Source organism: Lactuca serriola, chromosome 1, assembly GCF_051521515.1.
Source record: "Lactuca serriola cultivar US96UC23 chromosome 1, Lser_US96UC23_V15, whole genome shotgun sequence".
NCBI lineage: Eukaryota > Viridiplantae > Streptophyta > Magnoliopsida > Asterales > Asteraceae > Lactuca > Lactuca serriola.
Window position 1 is genome coordinate 74,654,364 of NC_136408.1, and position 14,397 is coordinate 74,668,760.

The following is a 14,397-nucleotide window of genomic DNA, read 5'->3' on the forward strand; positions in this document are numbered from 1 at the left end:
TTTGTCATTGATTTTTTAATTTATTTAAATAAACACACCTACAACCTCACTTCTACCTCATCTTATCTTACCTTAAATACTCCACCTTACTTAAATAAATTAAAAAATCAATGACAAAATAATTTTTTTAGATAAAACATTGATAAGGACGCAATAAAAATAAACTATAAGAACTTAATTAAAAAATTAGATTAGAGAGCATACAAATTAACACAAACCATAAGCACCATTCATGTAATTCACTCTTATTTTATAGCCTAGACCTCAAATTGTATAAGTTCTAGACCACTAGACCGGTCCTTCACCTCTAATTTCTCCAGGTGCTTTTATGAATATGAATACCATTAATTTATTATTATTATTATTCAGTTTGGTCTTATTTTTCACATTTAATTTCGCTTTTATGAATATAAATACCATTTTATTATTATTATTATTATTATTATTATTATTATTATTATTATTATTATTATTATTATCATTATTCAGTTTTAAGTAGTCATTTTTTCTTATTATTATATTTTTATCATCATATGCTAAATGAATCAGAGTACTTTTTAAAAAAATAATTTCACATTGGACCGGAAGATGAAACCAAAAAATAAAATAAAATTCCATTTAGAGAAATGAAAAAAAAAAAAAAAAAAAGATTTACAAAAGGGTATATGGGTATGGGTGACATTTATCATTCTGAATCACTCTCCATGCTTCCCATGGCCTTTAATCCTCTTGGTCTCTGCACCAAAAAAAAAACTTAATATTTCAAATTTACATCACACCATTCTGTACAACTTCTAATGCATAAGTTGCATCACTTTGATGTATGAACGGAATGCCCATTTAGGCAAAAACATTTTCTTGACATGCTCCAAATCTACTGCTTTTAAATCACAAGTTACATTTCATTAAAGCATGACAATTATTTTTCTCAATAGAAAAAAAAAATAGTTTAACTGAACAAATTTCAAATATGGTTTTTCTTTTTAACTATTAAGGCTTTGATTTTTTTTAAACACTACATAAAACTTTAATTCTATAAAAAAAAAATCATAACTTAGAATTTAATCGGTTTAACTTTAACCATCTGAAGAGTTATAATTAATGATTTAACAATTATAGCGTGGAAATATTAAAAAAAAAAACAATTTTAAACGGAATGTTTTTTTAAGTAGTTAAACCAGAAAAAATTACTTAGATGGTTGAAAAAAAACAACTAAAAATGGTTTTAATGGTTTTTGTGTAACTTGACAAAAAAAAAAAACCCAAAATTATTGAAAAAAAATTCTTGAAATTATATAAAAGTACAGCTTTTGAAACACAAAGCTACAAGTCACTATGCAGTTTAACATTGTGCCAAAAACTGAAGGAAAAAAAAAACCAAATTTATCAAAAAATAAATCAATTATGAATAATGAATCAAATAGAAATGTACAACTTTGAAAGATCCGATCTCATCAAAACGCAGACGCATTTATCTCCGAAAAATACCCGTAAAACTTTCAAAGCACAACGTACAAGTCATCGAAGCAGATCCGATACGAAATGAACAACCCAATAAACGTACCTTTTTAGTACTCTTCTTTTCTACGACCTCATATCTGTCTTGACACATATCGGTCAACCATCCTCCGGGACTCACCAACTGAAAAAACACACAGATGGGGGGAGATTGAGATTCATGATTGATGAAGAAGGATCAAACGTCTGATCTTGTAAAAAGTAAAAACACACAGTAAAGGTGTCTTTATGTGTGTGAAAATGGAGGAGAATCAAGAATTGAAGATGGGTGACTTACAAGCAAGCTTCTTTGGATGATTTTGGGCCTTTTTTTAGGTCTATGAGGAGGCTTGCAACCTTTCATTGCCATGAAATCTTCTTCTTTCTCTTTGCTTGATAATGTTATGAACAGTTTTGGCCAAACATGTTTCACCTTTTGATCTCCTACACCGCCGTCTACCGGAGATGTCGTCGGTTTCTCAGCTACCCCACCTGCCGCCGAAGCAGAACCTCCTCTTGTCGTATACACCTCTTTATCCGGTGACGATTTCCGGGTGTTCTCCGATCTTAGATGAACTGCTGTCTCGGAATTCCTGTAAAACCAAAACATCAAATCAATTCCACTTAACAACCAACCAAACCCATATCAGATTTGCAGAAATTTAGAGGAAAGTTCTTCGATTTACTGTAAATAGAGATGAAAATCATCACCGGATTTTCAGAAAACTTAGAATTTTTGTTGAATCGGGAGTAACTAACGGTTTCAACCGAGATTACTAGCAAATCAGCATCCGATCTTCAAAAGAAATTTGGAAAAATGAATTCTACGTTGAAAAAACATGGAATCCAGATCAAATTTTCAGGGATTAAGAGAATTTCTCGTTTTTGGTGTTATTAATAAACCAAATTTCAGTGAAATTTTGGGTTTTTCTCAGAATTAGCTGTTTTTTTTCTGTACCTTGTGAGACGGGTAGATGGTGTTTGAAGAGAAGATTGTTTATTATTATTGCTATTATCGGAAGGGAAATCAACAAAACGAGAGTTAATTCTCCGGCGAATCCTACGGCCGCCGGAAACGGCGTACGATGGGTCGGCAGCATCATCAGGGTCTCTCATCCTCACACATCTGAGTCTCTTTTTATTACCCCATTTCAAAAACAAATCGGATGTGGTTTCTGGTAGCTTACACCCTCCTCCTACTCCTCTCTTCTCTAATTTATCCATTAGTTCTCAAACAAAATTGTGGATCCTTAAATTCTCACAAATTTGAGCTCTGGGTTAACAAATTCATCACCCAACAAATAATCTGTAGGATATTTGTCTGAAAATGATGAGAAACCTGCAAAATCGAAAGAGAATTTAGTCAAAAGAAGCCAGAATCAAGAGTAAGAAGAAGAAGTTCAGATCTGATTTCGCTGATTATGAAGAAGATGAACTTACAGAATCGATTATGCTCTAAAACAATCAACTCTTCTGAAAACAGCTATATGATAAAATTTCTAGAACATACTAAGCTAGGTTATTTTTAAGAAGGGCGTCTACAGACACAGAGAGAGTCTCCTTTGAATTCTGGAGAAAAAAATGGTGATGTTCATCTTCAACCTCTGTTTTTCTGCCATTTATATAGCTCGAGGATGTATTCGCTGAATGCTGACCGTTGATTTCTGATCAACGGTGGGAAATGATTAGTGTAAATTACAATGGGAAGGATGATCTACTGGATGTTTCCTATTTCTTATTAAGTTTTTTTAACCATTTTCTGTAAGTTAGCCCATCTTTATTAGAATTGGGTTTGGGCTTTTATTATTTTTTTAATAACCCAATAACCCAATCATTTTTTGGTGGAGTTTTTATTCTTTTGTTAAGTTTGGACTGTTTGGTTTAACTTCAATATCATTTAATTTGGCGATGCTATCCAGTAATAATCACAAAATATTTGTAACTTTAGTGTTTATGTAACGTCTTTTACATACGTAGTCAAAATGAATATCAATCTTGACATTTGAACAGTTTATATAAATATATTATGATTTCATTGTTGTATATTGCTAGTTTTGTAATCTTCAAATCTACGCAATTTTAAATCTTGAAACATACTATCCACCGTCTAGAAAAAAAATAGTTCATTACACAAGGTATTTAGAGTACTTTGGGTCGTAGGAGATAATCAATAATATTTTATAGTGTATAATGTCATACTAAATGAATTGGAGACAGAAATTGTAGAAAAGTATAAGAGGGTTGGTGTACCCAGAGAAAAAGAAGAAAGGTAGAGCGAGTATACCTTAGAAAGAGTTAAAAAAAATCAGGAAGTGTACCGATGAGTACTATAGTAGATCTACATTAATTACGAGCAATGGTTGTGTACAGTGGCGGAGCTAGAATTTTAGATTAGCGGGGGCTTAGACGTACATCGTAATATATATATATATATATATATATACACATACATAAACTATTTGAGTGAGATATATGTCTATATTGTATGTGAGTTTATAGACTTACATCATAAACAGATATTGTAATATGGAAAGTAATAATACATATTGCAATGTTATTTGTATAGTTATAACTTTGATGTTTTCTGAAAAAGTTAAGTAATAAATAATTAATAATATATAACAAAACATTAATATTCAATAACATTAATTACATTTTAATACATACAAAAAAAGATGAAGCATACAATTAATGTTGGGCTTTGAAAGAGATGCAGCATATAGTGATGGTGGGCTTTGGCCTTTGAGTGGTAATATACTAATTTCTATGGAGTTAGGGGGCACAACACCTACTAGCCCCCTACTGGCTCTGCCCATGGTTGTGTAGAAAAGAATGTACATTGCTATTTTGGGCAGTATATGAGATATGTAGAGTAGATGCTTGCACAATGTCAGTTGATGATATAGAGATATCACTGAGCAGAGATAGATTACAAAAGAGAAAAGAGAGATGTGAAAGAGGTGCAACAAGAGTCATGATTGACACTTAAGAGAAAGAGAGAAAGATAGTAAAAATGTTCCATGATTGTTGTTAAAAGCTAAGGAACAAGAGAAGAATGGGTCAATACTTATGAGGATGTGAGAAAAGTATATAGAGTATGAGCACACTTTGATAGTGTGCTTACAAGAAAGAGAGAAGAGGAGTTGTAACTCTTATATAGAGAAAAGATAGACTTGTGAGAGTATGTATAGATATGCATGTTATAACAATGTACTTACGAGTAACTGTTAAAAGAAGAAAAAGAAAGGCGGACCTTATATGTAATAAGGGACAGTTAGAGAAAGTTTATGTGTTACATAGAGAAGTGGAAAGAAAATGGACTCATGGGAAGAGTCTAAGACAGGGTATAGAGACCTATTATAGAATGTGATGACCAAGTGTCTTTTAGAGAAGAAAAGTCATAAACATTGAGAGTGTAAGACTACCTAATATAAGAAAAGAGTAAGTATATGAAAATACATCTTCTATATGTATCAAGTATAGAGAAACAACGAAGAAATAAGAAAGTCATACCAACTGGATTGCGAGTAACCGAGGACTAAGAAAGATGAGCACCCAAGAAATTTTTGTAGTGACATAAAGAACATGGTTTGGCATGCGGAATTAAAGATTACACAATGAACATGGTGATTTGGGTGTTCAAGAGATGTATTGAATATGTATGGTGTTACAAAAAGGGATCTAAATCTAGTCTACATAAATAACACACACTTACACACTCTACTTTTACATATCTCGAGCACACCTCTACAAGTGGTATGAACCCACCTTGTATAGAGGTGTTTACATGTCTCTCTCTCACTCTCTAATACTCATTAGTCATAAGGCTAATGCACCACATGCAAGTGGGTCTACAAAAGTCAAACCATTTACAAAGTCATACATTAAGAACTTTGCACCACAACAATTTTCAAGATTAAAAATTTGGGTTGTGAGAAATGAGATAGAAAAGTTGTGAATCAAGTGATGAAGTGGTAAAGTTGAAACATGATAAGTACGAGTGCATGCAGTGTATGGGTGTTGCAGAAACATGGTACTTATTGTACTTCAGTGGAGCCATTAAGTTGCTTGAGGATCAAGTGGGTTAGGGAAAAGAAAATAGAAAGCATGGTAATTTGAGGAGAATTTACCATATAAAAGATAAAAAACTTGTGAATTAGGGAAAGCGATGGTAGGGTTAAAACTAGATAAGTACAGTGTGCATGCATAAGTATGGGATCTTTGTACACATTGCACTTATGGCGGTTCAATAATTCCATTATGCTACCTGAGGATCGAATGGTGGGACAAGAAAAATAAACATGGTGTTTAAAAGAAATTGACATGTACAGATTGAGACTTGGATGTATCAAAAGGGTAAAGACAAAGATGATAAATTTAGTACACGGGCACTAATAGATTAATGAGAAACAAATGGTGTAGTAGATAAAACACTTTAGAATGAAAGTGAAGTGTTTAGATGTAATACTTCACCGCGGGTTAGAGAAAGAGTTAGAAAAGTGGTAGTATAACCACTTGTAAAGATGAGAATGGTACAGTAAGAGTGCATTAAGACATGAAACTTACCAAGAGTAGATGGTTAAGAAATGTGTTGGTTTGAAACCACACTTATAAGAAAAAAATATAATGAAAGATGGTAAGTTATGTATATGGTTGTGAAAGGTGGGACACAAGATAGAAAAATGGTGAAAAGTATGCAATGAGATTGCATAAGAGTAGATAGAGTAATGGATGTCTCATAAAAACCATTTAGATCAAAGAAATGAGGAAAGATTAGCCATTGCAGTCAAAATGCAAAGAAATGGAAAGTAGATTGCTATTTCAGGTTAAGATGTTAAAGAAGAAAATAACCTTAAAAATGGGTCATTGAGTAGGAAAATTACCAAGTGAGTAAGAAAATATTTCGAGTGCGGAATCCATTAAAGGAGGAGATATTGCGAGAACCTGAAACTTAGAGTAAGTTGACTTTTAGTCAAATATGGCCAAAAGGGTAAAATGGCCAATTATGGGAGAAAGATGAGATTATGAAGTTGTAGCTTCATGAAAATGGCCAATAAGATTTTAAGTCGGTAAGATAAGATTAGATGAGTAAGTTATAGAGAAAGAATGCTTGAGAAGATGCATTATTGGTCAAAAGGGTAAAATAGGTATTTTATGCCTTTTGGGCCAAGTTTGTGACTTAATAGATTAAGACTCATATTAATTCAATGAGATGTGACTTAATAGATGTGTATAGTAAGTTCCCTCCTTCACATGGATATAAAGAACATATAAATGGGTAAGAAACGAAGAAGATATGAGGGTTAGAAGTTGGAACAAAACTGTCCTAAAGCTGGAACGATATTAGCTAAGGGAATTGTTGTCTAACTGATTCCCCGACGCCGAGAGTGAGTATCTATGGCACAGAGGATGATTTGCATAAGAAATAATAGAAGTGTACTTTGCTCTGAGGCACAGGAATATAGATGACACGACACGGTGGCCAAAGTAGGTTGTTAGTGCAGAAGAGCGCCACAATGTGACGAATAGAATGCCACGACATGGAAAGCATTTAAGCAGCCTTTGACTGAGGTCAAGGTGGTCAATGTGGTGTGGAGAATAGGTATTTGTTACACGGAAACACATTAGTTAATAAGGCTATTAAGCCTTCATTATCATCATTTGGCAACCCAAACACCTCCATAGCCAAGGTCTGGCGATTTTGATGTTGGAGAAGGATCAAGAGGCGGTCTAGGGCGAATATGGCTTGGGGGAATGAATGAAAGCTTATGAGGTAATCATTTTCTCCATGTTTAAGCCAATTAGGGAAAAAATGGTGATTTTGATGAATTGAGCTAGATATGTTAAATTAGGGTATAGAAGCTTTTTAGTAATGTTAGAGAAAATGTTTATGTGCCAAGAAGAAGCTTTGTATGATATTTCCATGGTGAAATCAAAGTATGAGAAGTTAGGGTTTGAAACCATAACTTATGAGATTGTGTTAATTGATGTATTAGATGATAGATTATGATGATTTGAGTATTGTCATCTTCTTAATTCATTAATTTCATGAGATTAAGATATAGAGAATGAAAAGATAGATTAGGGATCCATTTAGTGGATATGTTGAATTATAAGAACTTGTGTGTATGTTGTTGGGTTTTGAGCAATCTAACACTTCCTAAGTGTGCATGCAACCCTAATAAACCTTGGATCTATGTTTTCTTCTAAAATACATGCAAATAATAACTTCCAAGGTTTCTTCCTAACTAGCATAGCATAAGGATTATGAATCATAAAAGTAATAGTAGAAATACATACCTTTTGATGATGGTTGATTGTTTGGAGTTTGAGAGCCAAGCACCAATAGTGTGAATGCCTCAAATGGAATCACAAATCACCACAAACACTTGGAAAACTTTGAGAGAGCAGTATACTTTCTTGTGGAATCGGCCACCACTAAGTCTCACACAACTAGTGTCTCATTTCTTGCATCATATGCTTCTTTATATTGTGTGCATGGTTAGGGTGAAACCCTAATAACCCATGTCTTTTCCTTTCCAAGGATCCATGGGTCAAAAGCTCCATGGATCATCCATGGACTTTCATATTAGCTTAGCCCATTAACAAATGAGTATTAGCCCACACTATATAAAATATAATAGCCCATAATTTAATCAGTCTTCTTTTTAATCTCTAAATTAATTCATAATTAATTTAAGACTAAAACTAATTAAATAAAATGACTTCATATTAATATATTATAACTTATAATATATAAATAAATCGTAAGTATACAATTCTCATAAAATTATCCATAAATCGTTTGGGTGAAGTGCAACCCAAATGGACCATGCCGGGTCGGGTCAAGTATGTACCAAATAAGTTATGGACTTAGACACCTTATCCAACATATGTATGATTAGGCCTAAGAGAAAGGAAGATGGATCAAGATGCATCAATTGAGGAAAAGAGCCAAAGTGGGACAGTTAATCTTCTCTAACTGACAAGGTGAGTTATATATATATATATATATATATGTTTGTATGTTTATGTATGTAAAAAGTCATGTACCTGAGCTTAACATAGAGATGGAAGGGAAAGGATCATATAGAATCTGATCCCGTGTAAGGTTAAATACTTGTGTTTATACATGTAAGACCATGTATCTAACCATGTATGTATAACCAAAGCATGTGTATATGTGCAAGGAAAAGATTTGGGTAATATGAGTAATACCATGAAGAGTAGAAAAAGGAAGAATATTAGTATATGTAATATAATCCTATGTATTAATAGATGATAAGAATGGAGTATGCAGATACATAAGAGATATAAGATGATTATATGAAATATAATCATAAGAATATCCAAGTATTTCTAGTTACATTATTATTGTAGATTGCTATATGGTACTAGACACGAATATAGATTAAGTACTTAACGTATTCAGTACTATATGAGCAATAGAAGATCTCATAATGAGATAAAGAGATAGACTATCCAAGGGACAAGTGTTATGTGATGAGTCATATAATAAGGATAGAGATACAGAGAGAGAAGGTTCCTTCGGGGACAAGAGTATGGTTCATACGGGAACAAGAGTAAGGTTCCTTTGGGGACAAAAGTATGGTTCCTACAGGAACAAGAGTAAGGTGCCGTCGGGGATCAGAGTATGGCTCCTATGGAAACAAGAGTAAGTTTCATTTGGGAACATGAGTATGGTTCTTTTTCGTGACAAGAGACATAGATTCCTTTGGGAATATAGTAAAGGTTCCTACGGGGATAAAGATTATGATTCATGCGAGAATGAGATTATGTATTTACAAGGAAATAGTTAGATGATTCCCTATGGGAATATAGATAGATGATTCTTGCGAGAATCTATATTGAGAATGATTATAAGATATAGAGAAAGGTTGTGACATCTCCAAAATCACGGCCAGAAAAGACCGGTTTGTTTATGCTTTGTTTAAAAATCAGAGTAACATTTTAAATAAAAGTGTCGCGGAATTTGTCCCAAAACAAAATATGATAAAGATTTATCAAAAGCATTTCCATAGAAATGTATTTCATTAAAAGACTTGGGATGTCATGTTCGTACATATCAAAAGCATAAACTATACAATATAAGCCTTACTACATTATTTCATATCTACAGGCCTATATCCGTAATCCCTCGTCCAAACATCATAACTATGCTCAAGCGCCACTACCTGTAATACATAAAACTGAGTGGGTCAGGCTTGGGAGCCTGGTGAGCACATAGGGTTTTCAACCCACAATAAATAAGTTTATTAACTTCATTAAATTAAACAAACCCGATTACCCGTTCCCGTTATCCTCACATTACGTCCCTAAGCATCTATCATAAGGGACCTATCCTAAGGATTATCATCGGGACGGACACTACTGCTAAGGGGATTCCTCAGCAATAAATGTCCTTAAGGCAACCATGTGGGGGATGGAGTACATCTGGTGAGCACACAGTTCAAATAAACACACAGTTCGAATAAACACCTACAGGTTGCGAGCCTGCTAGTGTTCCACTGGACTGTCTAGAATAGTCCGTGGTCGTCATCTATACTCTGCTAGATGACTGGATCATCAATAACATCTATAACGAGGCCTCTCATCGTTTTATCTTGTCACACAGCAACTATTACATCTACCCATGTTTTACCCAACACATTTTGTAGATATAAAATACATATACAGTTTAAATCATTGAAAACATGTATAAAACGTTCATCCAGCATAGATAGCAAGTATTCAGATAATATGCACACATAGCACGTAATTTATATAAAATACTTCATATCTATGTGTAAGCTGAAAGTAACTATGCACTCACTTGTTAAAGTGATGATTCCAAAATCGGGCAGCGCTTGCTTCTAACGATTCTATTTTCCTTCGACGAAACCTAGCATTATTATCGCTAAATTTTAGTCTAATATTTACCGTGACCAACTATTAGTCTTAGTATTATTATTATTATTATATAAGCGTTAAACAATATTTTCCAACCACTTTGTACAGACAGGGGCCAGACATAAAACACCGGAGGGCAGGACCATTTTGGCATATAGCACTTCTGAAATCCAACAACCCTATGCGGCCCTTTAAACCAGATTCCCCGTACCGCGAGTAGTTAAAAAAATATTATAACGACACTTATATAAGTTATAATAATAGCTCAAATATTTATTATAAGTTCATAATAACAATACTAATTTTAAATATAAGCTATATTAAAATAAGGTAAGCATAACTTACTTACAAGGGGGTTTTAGCTAGAAGTCGGGCTCTGCAGGGGCAGAACTTCGTCGCTGAATCTTTCTAAGAAAGATTCGTGCAGCGCTTCAGCGCTCACCTTACTATACTAAAACTACAGAAAGAGAAGACGAATCATGAGGGACCGAAATGCTCGGGGGATAAGGAGAGAAAGACTCTTGAATCAAGAGAATGGTGCAAGAAATATGAGAGCCCAAGCCTCTTATTTATAGTAATTGAATTTACAAAAACTACCCTCCATAATTACTTAATGACCTTATAGTTATATAAATAACTAAACACCCCTTTATAATACTATTTTAAATAGATTTAATGATATTTGCACTAAACTAATGTCGAAAGAACTCAACATTAGTCTTATAATGACCGCATCGTCGATACCTTTCTAATGATATATACATATGTATATATATGTGTACGTATACATGATTTATACTTTATTTTAATACGTAAATATGCTATTATAATTTGTAACTCATTCATACGAACTCCGTTTTTGACGTTCTTTATATCCACGCGTAGGCAGGAACGTACCCTACAACTTTCGTTTAGACTCCGTCGGCTAATTTTGAATTTATTTTTAAAGTTATATTTTTAACAGGCCGGGACAGGATTGGTCCGTTAAAATCTCATAACTTCTTCATCCGATGTCCATTTTTGTCTGTCTTTTTATCGTTACGCTACTAATAACGAGATCTTCGATTCTCGTTTAGGTTGTGTCGGCTAAAAATCAATCGATCTAAAATTCGAATTTCGAGCAGTACACCGCTAATCCGAAACTTCGAAAAATCATAACTTCTTCATACGAAGTCAGATTTGGGCGTTCTTTTTATCGATGTTCTTAGTTTAACATATTCTACGACTTTCTTTTAGAGCGCTAAGGCTAAATCTCGCTCTATCATAAATTTACTATTTACGCTTCCCGGTGTCGTGCCGGTTCCGACGCGAAACTTCGACGGGTCATAACTTCTTCGTTATAACTCGGATTTCGGCGTTCTTTATGTGTACGGAAACCTTGTGACATATTCTACGAGTTGGTTAAGATTATTTACTCTAAATAATCTTTTTGTCGAAAAGTCATTTTCGACCCCTATTGCCTCTAAATTGACTAGCCCGGATCTGCGGGCGTTACAAAGGTTCCTTGTGAGGAAGAAGATTGGAGAGTTCTTGGTAAGAACTTAGATTTAACCCATGAGGGGTTAAGAGTAAGGAATCTAGAGTAAAAGAAATATTAAGAATCCACGATGGATCACAAAAGAGAGGGTTAAGAGTGGGCTAGCATGCCCAATAATGAAAGTGAGATGTTGTTCCCTTAGAGTATGAGTTTTTTTGTTGGATTAAGTATCTAAGCCCATAACTATAATTGGTATATACTTAAATTAATAGTAACACAATCCTTTTGGGTTGCCCTCAAGACTAGCAATTGGGAAGGATGATTTTGGAGAAAGTGGTTGATTTATTAATTTGATTAATAAATTAAAATAAGTAAATTATTAATATATTATGAGAATAATATATTAATTATAAATAGTAATATTTAATTAATATTTAATCAGAAATTAATTAGAATTAATTATTGGATTAAAAAATAATTAATTAAAAGTGCAGGAACTGAATTGTAATTGTTCAATAGTTGAGCAAGAGGCAATCTAGAACCCTCCATAGGCATTGTACGGTTTTCCTATAGCCGTAGGGTTTCTAGAATAGTCTATAATGGATGATCGAGAAAGTGGATAATTACCCAGTTTAAGATTATCTTGGACTTGGGATTATCTAGGGTTTCATATTTACACTATAAATAAGGATATAACCGTAGTATTTTTCGGTCAAATTCTTCCTAAAGAACACTATCCAGAAATTTGCCTCCTCTCTCCTTCTCCACAATTTCCTTCAATTACTAGTGTTGGGTGTGAGCCATTAGAGGTGTGACCATTGTGACACTTTTTCTCAAAGTCTCAACAACATAAATGATTTAGATTGTTATTACTATATAACAATCAAATGTATGTTTTGTAACCCTAATTATGTAATTTTGATTATGTACTAGTGTTCTAGGGTTTCTACATTGTTGTTCATATGGTATATTCAATTAGAGAAAACATAGATCAAAGTTTAGGGTTACATGCACACATAGGAATGTTTGTTATGCTTAAAACTCATCAGTGGTATCAGAGCATAGGTTTAGTTTTCTATTGAATTGATATTAATGTGAACTTGAACAAGGAGGAGAAAGCAGAATCGTCATTATGTTCATCAAACATGTCGTGGAGTTCTTCAAACACGATGTGTAGACCTACGAAATCGACCCAACACGGCATGGTGATTGCTCTCCACGGCGTGTTGAGCTTTCAGATCCTAAAAAGTCGATTTTTTCAATTATCACATGGATGGATTAGGATAATTACCTTAATATTGTTATAATTGGATAAAACTAAATATTTTAAAAATGTAATTTGATATCCTTATCTTGAATTCATGATTGGTTTTATTTTTAATTTAATTAATTGAACATTAATTTTGAAAATTTAAAATATAACCTAGTATTTTTAAAAAGTTTTAAAAATACACCGTTATATTATATGTAACATTAGAAGTCTAATATATATATATATATATATATATATATATATATATATATATATATATATATATATATATATGGGAAAAGTGAATATACCTTTAAGGGTATATAAGCTTACGTACCCAAACTCATGATAATATGTCGCTTTTTTTATATATTCATTATAATGTTCTTAAACTTCAACTCCTAACTTGATTTACTTTCAAGATTTTCGAAACTTTACTATTATCTTCCTCTTACATCCCATCTTTTTGCCGACTACCTACTAGGTTATATATATATATATATATATATATATATATATATATATATATATATATATATATTATAGTTGAAAATGATAATTATATAAGAGGAAGATAAATGTGAAATTTATAAAAATCTTGGTAATAAATCAAGTTAGAAGTTCAAAATTATAAGAACATTGGACAATTACAATGTATACATATAATACAAAACGACGTAGTATGGTGAGTTTGGGTACCTAAGCTTATATACCCTTAAGGGTGTATATATATATATATATATATATATATGTGTGTGTGTGTGTGTGTGTGTGTGGCATTTTTGGGGAAAACTCATTAAGCTTCATGCTTATGGATGTTTATTTATTGTGTTTCAGGTACTTCAGATGATCGCGGGAAAGCGAAGGCTTGATTGTACACATCCACCTACAGCTTATGTTATTCCGCAAGTTTTATACTCTGCTATTTTTGGGATGATTGTATTTTGGTACTTATGTTCCTTGACTTGTTTTTGAAAAACAATGATATATCCTTATTTAAAAATAAATTTTTTATTTTGAAATTGGGACGTTACAATTTGGTATCAGAGCCCTTGTTTAAGGGATCTCGATGAACACTCGTGGGATTCCAGACTCAAACTAGGATCTGAGAAATTTTTTCATAAAAACATTTTTAGCAGTCAAGAATTTCAAGGAGAAGAAAGGAGGGAGCGATGTGTACAATCAACAGGAGCTTGAAAGTGATCTCCCAAAATACCCATGCTTGTGTTTTATTGTATTTGAGTTATTGCAGGAACTAATA

The 14,397-nt window shown here is 32.9% G+C and overlaps 1 protein-coding gene across 1 annotated transcript; it reads right to left on the reverse strand.

Annotated features, from left to right (window-relative positions):
• Positions 1 to 554: 554 nt before the first annotated feature.
• On the reverse strand, positions 555 to 3,095 carry LOC145092525 (uncharacterized). The gene is made up of 5 exons (XM_079030474.1): positions 2,938 to 3,095; positions 2,456 to 2,836; positions 1,796 to 2,090; positions 1,565 to 1,642; positions 555 to 736 (listed from the first exon to the last, which is right to left on the reverse strand). The coding sequence occupies exons 2-5, from the start codon at positions 2,719 to 2,721 to the stop codon at positions 686 to 688; spliced, it is 690 nt and encodes a 229-aa protein (XP_078886600.1). The 5' UTR covers positions 2,722 to 2,836; positions 2,938 to 3,095; the 3' UTR covers positions 555 to 685.
• Positions 3,096 to 14,397: the final 11,302 nt, after the last annotated feature.